Source organism: Crocuta crocuta, unplaced genomic scaffold (genome assembly GCF_008692635.1).
Source record: "Crocuta crocuta isolate KB4526 unplaced genomic scaffold, BGI_CrCroc_1.0 scaffold528, whole genome shotgun sequence".
In the NCBI taxonomy this organism is placed as follows: Eukaryota; Metazoa; Chordata; class Mammalia; order Carnivora; family Hyaenidae; genus Crocuta; species Crocuta crocuta.
In genome coordinates, this window is record NW_027530010.1 from 1,680,736 (window position 1) to 1,694,539 (window position 13,804).

General features: G+C 50.4%; 2 protein-coding genes and 2 non-coding genes across 4 annotated transcripts in view; all 4 read right to left on the bottom strand.

The window, feature by feature from the left end:
- The window catches only part of KHDC4 (KH domain containing 4, pre-mRNA splicing factor), a 17,816-nt gene extending 4,426 nt beyond the window's left edge, over positions 1-13,390 (bottom strand). The window contains exons 1-11 of the mRNA XM_077764161.1: positions 13,311-13,390; positions 12,607-12,823; positions 8,504-8,632; positions 7,869-7,948; positions 6,478-6,530; positions 6,052-6,215; positions 4,890-5,101; positions 4,303-4,363; positions 2,526-2,583; positions 2,025-2,278; positions 2-52 (exon numbers count right to left, since the gene is read on the bottom strand). Of these exons, the coding sequence (XP_077620287.1) occupies positions 2-52; positions 2,025-2,278; positions 2,526-2,583; positions 4,303-4,363; positions 4,890-5,101; positions 6,052-6,215; positions 6,478-6,530; positions 7,869-7,948; positions 8,504-8,632; positions 12,607-12,823; positions 13,311-13,348 (1,317 nt within the window). The 5' untranslated portion in view covers positions 13,349-13,390. The remainder of the gene's footprint in view (position 1; positions 53-2,024; positions 2,279-2,525; positions 2,584-4,302; positions 4,364-4,889; positions 5,102-6,051; positions 6,216-6,477; positions 6,531-7,868; positions 7,949-8,503; positions 8,633-12,606; positions 12,824-13,310) is intronic.
- The window catches only part of RIT1 (Ras like without CAAX 1), a 245,244-nt gene that overhangs the window by 13,356 nt on the left and 218,084 nt on the right, over positions 1-13,804 (bottom strand). The window lies entirely within an intron of this gene.
- LOC144231680 (small nucleolar RNA SNORA42/SNORA80 family) lies at positions 1,267-1,398 on the bottom strand. Its single transcript, XR_013335142.1, has one exon. It is a non-coding gene; the product is annotated as a small nucleolar RNA SNORA42/SNORA80 family (small nucleolar RNA).
- LOC144231676 (small Cajal body-specific RNA 4) lies at positions 5,696-5,826 on the bottom strand. The gene has a single exon (XR_013335139.1).

The window sequence follows — 13,804 nt, forward strand, 5'->3', positions numbered from 1 at the left end:
GCAAGGCCGTTTTGACCGGAGCAGCAGGAATAAAAGGCCCGCTGATTGGACTCTGAGACCAAAACAAACCAAGGGGAAAAAGGTGTGAGAATTCCCAGCCGCTTAATCAGGAAACAATGGCTACGATACACCTGAATGGTAGCGCGTACCCTAGAAATCCCGTATGTCTGGTCATTAGTTTCCTTCCTGTATCAACTGGCAGACAGTACAGCCCACCCACGTTCACGGGAGGAAACTGCACAACTGACCTGCTCTAAGGTCCTTTCAACTCTCAGGACAGATGTGCTGTGCCCACGGGCGATCAGGAGCACACAGCATCAACAATAATACAGACGCTAACCACTTAGAAGCAAAACATTCTCGGGGCGCCTGGGTGGCTTAGTTGGTTAAGCGTCCGACTTTCGCTTAGGTCATGATCTCGCGGTTTGTGGGTTCGAGCCCCGCGTCGGGCTCTGTGCTGACTGCCAGCTCAGAGCCTGGAGCCTGTTCTAGTCTGTGACTCCCTCTCTCTCTGACGCTCCCCTGCTCACGCTGTCTCTCTCTCTCCTAGAAATAAGTGAAACATTTTTAAAAAAAAAAAAAAAGAAGGAAAACATTCTCAAAGCTAAGCTCCTCTGATCAATGTGATTAGCTCTTTCTGGATCATAAAGGGTGCCAATGCACATGGCAAAGGCAAGTCCATCTGCCATTTCCATGGGTAAGTTGTCATAGCAACAGGGAGTCTAGTGTTTTAAGAGATTCTTCCATAAAAGACTAAGGACTGACCCAGCTCGTAACAGAGAGAGTAAGCACTTTTCAAAGGACAACTCTTATCAAACAGTCAGTACTTGATGATGCTTGGGTCACCTCAATTAACCTTGGCAACCTCGGAGATATTATCATTATGCCCATTTTCTTTTTTTCGTTTTTAGGCAAGCTTCACACCCAGGGCGGCGCCCAACTCAGGTCTGAACTCATGACCCTCCTGAGACCTGGGCCAAGACCAAGAGACCCTCCCCTGACTGAGCCACCCAGGCGCCCCATGCCCATTTTCTATCAGGAAACCAAAGCCTGGAAAGGCTGAATTATATCCCAAAAAGACCTGGAGCACACCCTGGAACGAAGGAGGAGCCCTGGGGCCTACCTCCCAAGCCCAAGCCCGCGGGGACCGCGGTGCCACGCACCGGCGCGGCTCAGAGCTGGGGAACCATGGCTCTGCCACACACGAGGCACGGGCGTAGGCCTCGGGGTCACCACCAGGGCTCCGTGAGGCCTTCCGCCGTTTCCGATTGTCCAGCCCCCCTCAGTGCCCACAGCCCACGGGTCAGGAGGCTGGGCAATGGTTCGGGGCTGCGCTTCCTCTGGCACGGCTCCACTCCGAGAGGCCCATGGACACGGGCCCGCCATCAATCACCGTGCGCTCCCCCCCAGCCTCCCCCTGCCCTCTGAGGTGGGGAGGGCTGGACACCATCCGTCCAGATGAGCTAGCTGCCTACCCTTTCCAAAAACTCTAGTTTCTGACAGCTCGGGAATTCCGTGAGAGCATTTGTGACCCTGAAGCTGGCAGAGCTCACGCAGCCCTTGGCCTGGAAACCCCGCCTATGGAAGATTCCTTCAAAGCTTAGTGACCCCGTTCGCAGCGCGGGGAGGGCCGGCTCCCTGCTCACAGACGCAGGAGCAGGCAAACTACGACCGCTGCCCTGGTACCCTTGCAACCTGAGCGGTCCGGGCGCACGGCCACGCTCGCTCACTTGGCATCATCCCGGGCCGCGCGCGCCCCCGCCAACCGAGCTGGCGGCCAGCGTCCCAGAGGAAGCTCGCCGGCCCCTCTCCCGCACGCCTGTTTCCCCGTAAGACGTGGGACACCCAAGCAGCCACCCGCTGGAGGATGAAGGCGCCGGTCCCACAGCATTCGGGTAGCTCGGCGCCAGGAGCACGGGACGAGCGTTCCACGAGAATCCCACCCGATTTCTCTCCGAGCGAGGCCACCGCGTCCGCGCCCCTCCCCTGCCCGGCGGCCTGTGTCCCCCGTGCTGGCGTCCTACCTGCCCAGTGCTGGCTGGAGGCTGCACTTGTGTTATCGGGTATTGTGTTGGCACAGGGGGGACTCCGGTGGGTAATGCTGGCAAGACTCCAGGTGCCAGTGACACCGCCGGTGGCACTATGCTTGGCACTCCGTAGGGAGGCTGAACTGGCTGCTGAGGAGGGGGAACAACAGGGTAACCAGACTGATAGCCATTGGATGGATAATATGGTGGCTGAGGAGGGACACTACTTATAGCAGAGGGTTGTGTATAGCCTGAGGGGGAAGAAAAAAAGTGTTTAATCAGCTGCAGCAGAACGAGACATTTTAGCTGAATATTAACTTACTCTCTAGGGAAGAACACTACTGAGGTACAAATGGCTTCTCAAATCACCCTCAGTCGAGGGGACATTCTGAGTGCCCTGGCACACCTAGTCTAGGCTTAATAACTATCTTATCTCACACATGTACATCGCTAGCAAAACAACATTTATTTTCGTTGAGCGCTTTAAGACATACACACCTGGTAAAGGTACAGCAGTATTAATCTGATTCACAAATCTAGAGTATTCAGCATGAACCTGCAAGAGAAGAAAGACAAATTCATATGGGACAGTCCCAACTCACGGACTGTTTGTTTATAAGGGTCTGATTCTACCATTCTAGGGCTAAAGCAGCTAGGATTTAAAATATTTCCACTGATATCTCAACCCACTTTAGACTCATTTAATCTAAATCTTAATAAGGAACAGAGCACCCAGCTGACTCAATGGGTGGTGTGTGTGACTCTTGATCTCAAGGATGTGAATCTGAGCCTCACGTTGAGTGTACTTAAAATCCCCCAAACGAGACCCAACTGAGGTACAAAATCATTCAGAGCCACACAAACAGAGAAGTTTGGAAGTTCCTAAGTCGCCAGTGTAACTACTGAGAATTCATTCACTTTTTTATTCACTGGACTTGTCCTCAAGGAGCTCAAGGCTCCACACAGGGTCAGCACCTCCCCCCCCACCCGGTTCTTCATCTGGGGCGGCCCACTGAGTCGGTGACTGCAAGCAGCGCCGGAGACAAAGCCCAGGGCGTGGTCAGGGGAGTTATCTCGTGCAAAGGATGGCAAATCAGGTTACTTCACAAAAGCAAAGAAAACAATATCACAGAAGTTTGGAACCTTAAATATCAAATAACACAACGCTGAGGGGTCAGCCCCAAACCTGATTTCCATCAGGTGCTACACAGAAAGCCGTCCCGGTTTAACTTTTGGTTACTAGATTACAAAATAAAAAGAATAATCAAATAAGCAATTAGCCCAAGAGCACGGCCGATTGATCTTAAACTATTACAGTTCCGCCTTCCAACCTTACTTTAGCTAAACTTAACTATTTATTAAAGAGAATCTGGGGTGCCCATAGTAAACAACCTGACCAAGATTAAAGGTATCATTTATTTAAACAACTGAGGACTTGGGGTGCCTGGGTGGCTCAGTCGGTTAAGCGTCCGACTTCGGCTCAGGTCATGATCTCTCAGTTTGTGAGTTCAAGCCCTGCGTCGGGCTCTGTGCTGACAGCTCAGAGCCTGGAGCCTCCTTCGAATTCTCTGTCTCCTCCTCTCTCTACCGCTCCCATGTTCATGCTCTGTCTCTCAGTAATAAATAAAAGCTTTAAAAAAGTTAAAACAGCAACAACAACTGAGAACACTGAGATCTTATACTGACATACTACAGATTTCCAAAACTCCATACGGGAGCAGCTCCTAAAGAAGAAACGCACGCCAGCTGGGACCTGCTAGGGTAGCGTGACTTCCTTAGAATGTTAGTGGTCAGAGCGGTGTGGTGGTTTAAATAGTGTCCTTTCAAAAGTGTTGTCTGCCCAAAACTCCAGAATGTGACCTTATTTGGAAACAAGGTCTTTGTGACCACACGCTGTTAAGATGCAGTCGCACTGGTTTCCGGCGGGCCCCAAATCCAAGGACTGCTGTCCTTCCGAGAGACAGATGGACTAGGAGAGGCAGGAGTAGGCCACGTGTCACTGGGACAGAGAACAGAGCTCTGCTGACACGAGGCAAAAATGCAAAGGGCTGCAGGCTGGGGGAGGCGTGGAACATTCTCCCGCATAGCGCTGCTCAGAAGCCAGCCCTGCTCACGTGTGGATTCTGCGTGTCTGGCCCCCAAACAGAGAAAAAACCTCTGCTGTCTTACGTCACCTAGCTGGTGGGACCCTGATATGGCAGCCCTCGGACACCAGTGCAGGGGGGAAGGGGCTCAGACACAGCCCCAGTCGTATCAGACGAACGAACAGACTCACTGTTTGCAAGAGATTCTCACAGAGCTTCTTGGCAGCAGCCAGGCCTTCCGGCTTGGGATGACTGCAGAGAAGGAAGAACCAAAACTTTCAAAAAGGAGAAAAGTAAAGGCTACAGAATCTTCCTTCACTTTGTATACTGCTTATAAGGTTAATACACTTATGTAGCACAAATCTGAGTCACTGAAAATCACAAACATAAGCCCTTTGAAATAAAATCGGTACCACTGAGACATACGCTTTATTAATCTGATTATTGTACCTTTTGATATATAACTTTTAAAAGTCACTAAAAAAACGCCTGTAAATTATACAAATATTGTGGTGGGTTTAAATGAAGGTCATTTGAGGCTCATCACAGCTACTTTAGGGTCCGATTGTATAAAACCCAAGAACCTGAACACTTCAAAAGGCAATTCCACCTCCTACTTCAACCGTTCATGTTAACGAATTACAAAGTGATTATTGCTGGTACTAAGCTCCTCAGGTTACGGTTTATTAGACCTGTTTCCTCACGCCGTCTGAATTACTCCTGCCTGTACTGATCCGCTGACAAGCATTCAAGTGTCCCCAGCCCCATCCGTCCGTACCTGATGTAAATATACATAGGTTCAAAAGCTTCTCGGCCAGATGCTGGCTCAATGCAACCGGAACCTTTGCCTCTCAGGAAGACTTTGGCACCCGTTTCGATCTGAATGTGCTGCAAATAGGAGCAGCCTGGACCTTCCACTTTCTCCTTGACGTTGAAAGTGGGCACGGCATGCTCTAGACCCACAAATAACTTATCCTGAACATAATGCATCTGTGGAAGAACAGAATACCTCAGATTAAATGTAACATATAATTAAGTTTTAATTTTGGAAAGTATAACGTACAAGACTTTAACCCTCCAGATGCCTCTAATCTTATTCTGGAGTCAGAATAAGGACTCCAAATAATTTCTACCATGAGCCTATAAAAATAAGCTTTATAAAGTTGCTTGAGTTCTTTTTTACATTGACTTTGAAAGGGAGAGGGGGAAGGAGAGAGTGCACACACGCATGAGCGCATAAACAGGGGAGGGGGCAGAGAGAAAGGGAGAGAGAATCCCAAGCAGGCTCTGCGCTATCAGCACGGGATCCGATGCTGAGGATTTGATCGCACAAATCCTGAGATCATGACCTGAGCCGAGGTCGAGAGTTAAATGCTTAACCGACTGAGCCCCCGGCACTCCTACAGTAACGTAAGTGAGACCCGCCTATGCCAAGCACCTACCCTGAACATGAACACCTCCCGCTCAGCAAAACAGGCGAAAAGCAAAGACTCCCGGCTCGGGGAGCACGCATGGCCCAGACCACGGCCCAGACCGCCGTAAGGCAGAAAGAGGCCTCAGCGCGGTCCTTGGGGTGCGCAAGCGGCGTGTCGGGTCGCGCAGTCAGCCCCGCGGCATGTCCTCCAGCGAGGGCTGCTCTCGCCCACCCCGTTCTCTAGGAGGACTGTATCAGCAGAGTCTTGCTTCACCAGACTCCGCCTTCTTGGTCCTCCAGCTGCCGTCCCGGTTACCAGAACCGAACCACAGCTTCCCGGCGGACACTGGACACTCCCGCTCCATCAGCGCCCTTTCCAACCCGCGCACCGCAAGCCGGCACCAGCAGGGAACTTGCAGGTCAGAGTTTCAGGATTTTCTACTTTCTTCGCCCTTCCCGTATTATTTGGCCCGTGTCGGTTTTACAGACATGACAAAGCTGTCAAGGGCCCCTCCACGAAACCTACCCCCGACTGGAAGGGCGGCTTCTGGCTAACGGCAGGAGACAGCTGCGCAATGGGCGCCGGCTGGTGATAGACGGTGACTGTCGCCCCATTAAAAGTGGGACTCGTCCCCGTGGCGGCTTTAACCACCCCGTTGGTGATAATCTCTTTGATTCGGTTTACGGCTCCTGTGGAAAAACAGAGGGAGACACTATACCAATGAGATGAATACTCTAGCCAGTGACGAAGGTCAAGGCTTGGCTACCCACGTATTAATCCATTTTATAGGATCCCCAAGGACGTAGCCCTCAGCCTCTCTAAACCCCAGCACATTCATAAGCAGCTCATACACATGAGTTAGCACAGCCAGGAACATTCTGCCAATTTATTACATATAGCCCTATTCTTTCCCCTTCACAGAAAGCAGAAGTGAGCCAAAACATTACTTACTGTCCACTAATTCCCGTGTCTGGCCCTGAACGTGAAGGTATAGTGGACGATCCCTACAAAGAGAAATACAAAATGACGATCCCAAACTGGTCATAACCAAAGGAACAAAATGGGTCACCAAATTTGTAACACACATTCTTTCCAAGTGAGTAGAAGGCATTATATTCACAGAAATGGCTGCTGCTAACTTCTAAGAACACGGTTTTTGCAGCTGAGGGTAAATAAACTTTTCTGGTTGCTTCAAGCTAAGCGGCCCACACAGAGATCAAATCTGCTCTTAGGGGCTCCTGAGCACTGGGATCTAGTCAGCGGAGAGAGCCTGCTGTTGGCGGGAACTCCTATCCCACGGGCCGTCTAGCAGGTGATGTGCAAACACGCTCTTGCCTGTCCACACGAACGGGGCCACAGCGACAGCACATAGACCCATCTGTGAGGCCCACCACCAAAGGGACTCTCGGTTCTAAATGTAAGGGGGCTTAGATTCACATCTTGATTATAATCACAGATTAGATCTTCAATAACCATATGGTTCATAATAAGCTGTCAGCAAAAAATAGCTCTGTTTAAAGACAAAAAAGTCCATGGGGCGCCTAGGTGGCTTAGTCGGTTAAGCGACTGACTTTCGCTTAGGTCATGATCTCGCGGTTCGTGGGTTCGGGCCCCGCGTCGGGCTCTGTGCTGACTGCCAGCTCAGAGCCTGGAGCCTGTTTCAGTCTGTGACTCCCTCTCTCTCTGACCCTCCCCTGCTCACGCTGTCTCTCTTTCTCTCTCCTAGAAATAAATAAAAATATTGAAAAAAAAAAAGACAAAAATGTCCAAAAGGGTGCAACCAGCATGCACACAGGTGCAATATACGGTTTCCGGTAGGGGAGCAAGTTGCGCCTCCTAATTCTGCTTAGTTTAGGCCAGTGTGGAAAGTGCCGCACTGCTGAGTGCCAGCCCCAACACCGAGTAACCAGAGGGGTGAAACTCAAGGGGAGATGTTTACATGAATAATCCAGCCATGTGGAAACAGCGTAGAGTCTGACGAAAGGATGGTTTTTAGACAGAGAGCACAACAAAACACACGCCCTTCTGTTGGGGAAATACTTCCATACAAAAGTTTAGAAGTGCGTATGTTCAACGTCAGCAATTGTCTTATTTTACACTTTCCTGTAGCTGGATTCCGCTAAGAAAACGTTACCTGTGAAATGAAAAATCAGAGAGCGGCAGGGAGGCGAAGAGACCCCCTTACACGTGTCTGAGATGGTCCCCAAGTTCTACTACGAAGCACGTGTGTACATCTCGCAAGCTACTAACCAGACATTTACGCCCATTTCCTCGGACTGAAAAACAGACTAACGTGAGCCTGTATCCAACCTTTCCCCAAAGCGGAGGAAGTGCGTACACACCCTGGCCCCACTTTGGCCTTCTCCTCGCTTGTCATGAATCTCCCTCGAGTTGACACCGCGGCCCCACTAAGTCGGCTGATCTGAAAAGGAAACGTTCTATTAAAAAGACGATGTGGCAGGTGATCGGCTTCGACGACAAGCAGCAAGATGGATTCTCCCCGGGGCGCCTGGGTGGCTCAGTCGGTTAAGCGTCCGACTTCGGCTCAGGTCATGATCTCACGGTTCGTGGGTTCGAGCCCCACGTCGGGCTCTGTGCTGACAGCTGGCTCAGAGCCTGGAGTGTCTTCCGATTCTGTGCCTCCTTCTCTCTCTGACCCTCCCCTGCTCACGCTGTCTCTCTCTCTCTCTCTCAAAAATAAATGAAACATTAAAAAAAAAAAAAAAAAAAAGATGGATTCTCCCCATTTGTTCATCCGACCAACAGACAGGGAGGAGCTCTCGACCGGACCCAAAATCACTTCCTGCTCAAGCTGACCCGTGAGGCCCACCCATTTCGGCTCCTTCGCCTTCACTCCAACCCAATCCCGACTCTGGAGATTATGACCCAAGCCCACTGATAAACATGTGACTCTTCCCAGGTCCTGTTGTTGTCCCTCCCCGGCCCCCCCCACCAAAGAGGCCCAAGGTCTCCCCACCTCATCCTGAGTCTGCCCTCGCGTCAACAGGTTCCTGCACGTGAGAGGCACGTCATTGATCTCGACTTCAGCTACCACCAGGTCGTCCTTGCTTTTATTGCTAGTTAGGCCTTTGCCAGCAGCCTGAAGCTACAAAAAAAAAGAAATTCGATCAAAAAGATGGTAAGATGAAACAGGATCTCTCTGCTGTTCAGTTCTGCCCTTTCCCAAGTCCCTCCACCACCTTGCCCTTCACCAAACCTGCCTGCAGACACACTTGGAAACATTCCTGGGTCATTCTTCAAGAATGAAATAACAAGCCAGGGGTGGCTGGGGGGCTCAGTCGGTTAAGCATCCGACTTCAGCTCAGGTCATGATCTCACAATCTGTGAGTTCGAGCCCCGCATCGGGCTCTGTGCTGACAGCTCAGAGCCTGGAGCCTGCTTCGGATTCTGTCTCCCTCTCTGCCCCTTCCCCATACATGCTCTCTCTTGCTCTGTCTCAAAAATGAATAAACGTTAAAAAATACTTAAAAAAAAAAAAAAAAAGAATGAAATAACAAGCCAACAAAACCTCACTGAATGGACACCGAGTATTGTCAACTTTCGGGAAAGCAGCCCCCAGATTTCTCTGCAACCTCATCATGCGGGTGTTTCCGCGATCACATAATCCCAGAAACCGTATGTGCCACCTCCACAAGGAAACCTACAGGCCCGGGTTATGGCACTTTCCACTCGGCCACCCAGTCGTGCGTGCAAACGCCGGGCACAGTCCAGCAACCCGTGCGCCCCACTGTGTCACCGGCCACTGCGGCCCCGGTGCCTCACGCTCACCTAACGCTGTCCTTGAGGAGACCAGGAAAACCCGTTGGTGTAACTTGACCTCCCATTACCCTCTATTAAAAAGAGGTAAGAGAACGGATGAAAAGCCAAGCAAACGCCTAAACTCTGATCTGGCTTCTCTCAATTTAAACTGTATGCAACTCCAGATAGCGGGATTTGAGTCATCCGAACAAATTTTCATCCCAAGATGGCCTTTCCCAACCTTTGTCACCTTGGACCAAGGGCCCACAAATCTGCTCAAGGATAATAAAATACACTTTACTTCCTTATGCATTCAATACGTTTTAAATATTTTTTAACGTGTATTTATTTTTGAGAGAAAAAAGTCAGAGCATAAAGGGAGAGAGAGAGAATCTGAGCAGGCTCCAGGCTCTGAGCTGTCAACACAGAGCCCGACACGGGGCTTGAACCCACAAACCACAAGATCGTGACCTAAGCTAAAGTCGGTTGCTTAACCCACTGAGCCACCCAGTCTGTTTGTTTCTTTAATGTTTTATTTATTTCTGAGAGAGAGAGAGAGAGAGAAAAAGAGAGAGCGCGCGCGCGAGCGTGCGCCTGAGCAGGGGAGGGTCAGAGAGAGAGGGAGACACAGAATCGGAAACAGGCTGCAGGCTCTGAGCTGGCTGTCCACACAGAGCCCGACGCGGGGCTCGAACCCACGAACAGTGAGATCATGACCTGAGCCAAAGCCGGACGCTTAACCGACTGAGCCACCCAGGTGCCCCTGAGTCACCCAGTTTTAAAACATGGACACAGGGGCGCCTGGGTGGCTCAGTGGGTTCAGGCATCCGACTTCTGCTCAGGTCATGATCTCATGGTCACGCCAGGCTCTGCGCTAACAGCTCAGAGTCTGGAGTCTGCTTCAGATTCTCTCTCCCTCTCTCTGTCCCTCCCCCGCTCGCACTGTGTGTGACACACTCTGTCTCTCAAAAAGTAAACGGACGTTAAAAATTATTTTTAATTAAATTAAGAAAAAAAAACACAGACACAAACTAGACTCAACAACATCTCATCTGTTCAACCGCCGCTCAGCACGCCCAAGCACACTTCATCTCACTGAACCCCAGGGCCACCTTCAAAGGTGTGTGGCAGTGCCATCCAGCTGTGGGAGCTACCTGGCAGTCCACTATGGGCGCCATCAGCCTCGTGTCCAAGTGCCCTGACAAGGAACTCAATTTTTAATTTTATTTTTAATGCAAACTTTAATTTAAATAGCTACATGCGGCAGCGACTAATATCGGGGACCGGCCAGGTATGCATCACCAACCCCAGCAGATGAGGAAACTGAGGCTGCACATGTCTAAGCTGAGAACCAAAGGCCATGGGTTTCCCATCTATACATTGATTCTTTTTTTTTTTTTTAGCAGCATGTTTTTATCCCAAGGTTGTTTAATGTTTTATTTATTTCTGAAAGAGAGACAGCATGAGCAGGGGAGGGTCAGAGAGAGAGGGAAACACTGAATCTGAAACAGGCTCCAGGCTCTGAGTTGGCGGTCAGCACAGAGCCAGGCACAGGGCTCAAACCCTCGAACCATGAGATCATGACCTGAGCCAAAGTCAGACGCTTAACCGACTGAGCCACCCAGGAGCCCCATACATTCTGATTCTAAATCTACTATTTATGCACCATTGTTGCCTCCTGCTGAGTGCAAAAGCTTTTTGGAGAAAAAAAAAATGAGTAAATGATTAACATCAGTATCAACGATTTTATTACTCAAGGCGCACTCCATTGGTCATCAGCGCCTTTTCATAGTTCCTTGTAAAACTTGCAAATAGACAATGGACTTAATCTTTGCAAACCATAAAAATACAACGAATAATGAACTTCCAATTCACCAGAAGTTCCCACCAATTCTGCAGAACTTGAATATTTAAACATCCAGGCAGATTATGGCCCGTTGACATCATACTCATAAACAGGATAACAAAAAACTGCATTTTCTTTTCTTCCCCCAGCGTTACTGAAGTATAACTGACAAGCAAAAATTGTATATATTGAAGGTGAACAACTGGATATTTTGATACACAGTTACATTGTGAAATCATCACAACAGGTTAATTAACACATCCATCCTCACCTGAATTGCACTTGCAAACACAGTACCCATCTCTTCACAGGTAGGATGAGAGGCAGTTTTGGTTTTTTGTTTTTTTTCTTTTATTTAATTTTTTTTTAACGCTTATTTATTTTTGAGAAAAAGAGACAGACGGAGCACCAGCAGGGGAGGGGTAGAGAAAGAGCAAGTCACAGAATGGGGAACAGACTCCAGGCTCAGAGCTGTCAGCACAGAGCCCAACAGAGGACTCAGCCCCACAGACAGCGAGATCATGACCTGAGCCCAAGTTGGTCGCTTAACCCCAGGCACCCCCAGAAGAACTTTTTTTTCAAATGAGAATTATAATGGAGCGAGCTGCCTTGCAACACTAATCCTCCAACTCCAGAGGCTTTCCAGCACCAGCTGAACGCCCGGCTGTGTGAGCGGACTCTGGAAGTCAGAACCGTGCCAACCACCACCGATCTTACACAACTACACAACTTGACTTTCACACGCCTCATTTCCATTCTCTGTAAACAGGAGACAGTAATCCATTCCACAAGTTGTTGTAAGATTTTTTTTTTTTTAAGTGCAAAGATGCATCCTAGCACTACAAACAGACACTCTACTCATTGTCCTGCAGGAAAATTCTGGTCTCCTATTACAGGACAGATTAAAGATCAGTCTATTTGTGAGATTTCAGTTGTTCCAGAAGTTCTATAAACTGACCACATAATTTCCTCAATTTACATGAAAACAGCAAAACAACCAACACAAAAATTGTTCATTTTATTTCACGTTTAATTACACTGTAAGTATTCGTTAGAAATTAGAATCTATGGATTCTAATCATAAAGGGCATTTTATGAACGTCTTTTTGAGCAAAGGTGACTAAAGACATTTTAAAGCTCACTGATTTACCTGAACTTCTCTTGTGACTTCAGGGGAAATGCACATGTGGTGAAAAATACACTACATCGATGCTTTAAATGATTATGTAGACGGAAGTTAAGCTGGACCAGGAACAAAGACAAAATGAGCTATTTGATCTGTAAACGTAATCAAACCAACCAAAGCTGCCTCGTAAAAACAAATGACAAAATATCATCCGATACACTCCAAAACTAAGCGATCCTTAAATTACCGTGTCCCTGTTTTCTCCTCAGCACACAGGACTCTGACCACACAATTACAAAACCACCCTCATTAAGATCGCAGTTAGCAGAGTCCCTCCGACTTCAAATACCTTCTCGGCGGCATTCTGCGTTGGCTTCAGCTTCCCTTTGGCCATGAGCATGGCATTGATCTTGGCAGCCACAGCGGCGGCCGCATCCAAGGCCCCGGAGGGAGCGGCCGCGGAGCCCCCAGGGCTTCCCCCACTGCCGGTCACCTCCCCACCAGGGGCCGCCGGTGGGAGGAAAAGAAGCGGGGCTGGCGCTGGTTGGTCCCATTTGCTGCGGCGCCTACAGGAAGGAAAAGGAAAATATTAGGCCCCAAAGCTTTTAGTTACCTTCCCCTTCCCTTCCTGCGCTTTAGCACCCCATCTGCCGTCTGTCACGTCCCCTTTACACCCTCGAGTCTCTCGTCAAGACGAAAGTGACCGCCTCTTTGAACAGACAATAATTCCTCACTTCTTTCGACCCTTCTCCAGAACCTATTTCTTTTCTACCCCATCGTCCCTGTCAGGAAACTCCGCTGTGTCCCGCATGCCCCCGTTCTGGCCGCCCTCTCGGCCGGTCCTTCCGAAAAGTCCCTGCTCTCCCCTCCCTCCGCTCCCTGCCGGCCTTTTTCGGGGGCCCCAAGGCCTGCTCACCACCTTTCTCCCCAAAAGCCCAGCCCTCCAATCCGTACGCTTCCCTCTTCAGCCCCCCCCCCACGCAGCTCCCAGCGGCCCCTCCGCCTCTCCTCTGCCCCGTGCCCGCTGCGATGCCCTCGCCCAGGAAGCTTTACCCGCCGGCCCCGGGATGCGTCGCGCTCCCCGCGGACATGGCGACCGGCTCTGCTCAACCACCCGCCAACTACCCCACTACCCGCTTCCCGTCACTTCCGCCCCCAACGCCTTCACGCACAGCCCCTTCCGGTCGTGAGGAAAAGCTGTTCCGGTGAGAGCGTCCGTTCCAATTGGACTCCTGCTGATTTCAAGGCGTCCGGCGGTATCTGAGGCCGGTAGGGTGTGACCTTCCTGCTTTCGGCTTGCCCTGGAGAAAGATGGCTGCCGAGGGGCCTGTCAGGGGCNCACGTTTGTGTGGAGGCCCAGCCGCTGGCCAGGGAGAGGGCCTTCCCGCCACTTCGGCCCGCGTCGTTCAGCTGTTTAGGAAAAGGCAAATGATTCGTCCCAAAGGTCATGTGAAGAATTTCTCTGGTTCTTGCACGTCTGCACGCCGACCAGGGCCTCGAGGGCGCGCCGCGAGGGGGCGCCGGCGGCTGGGCGCGCGCGCGCAGGG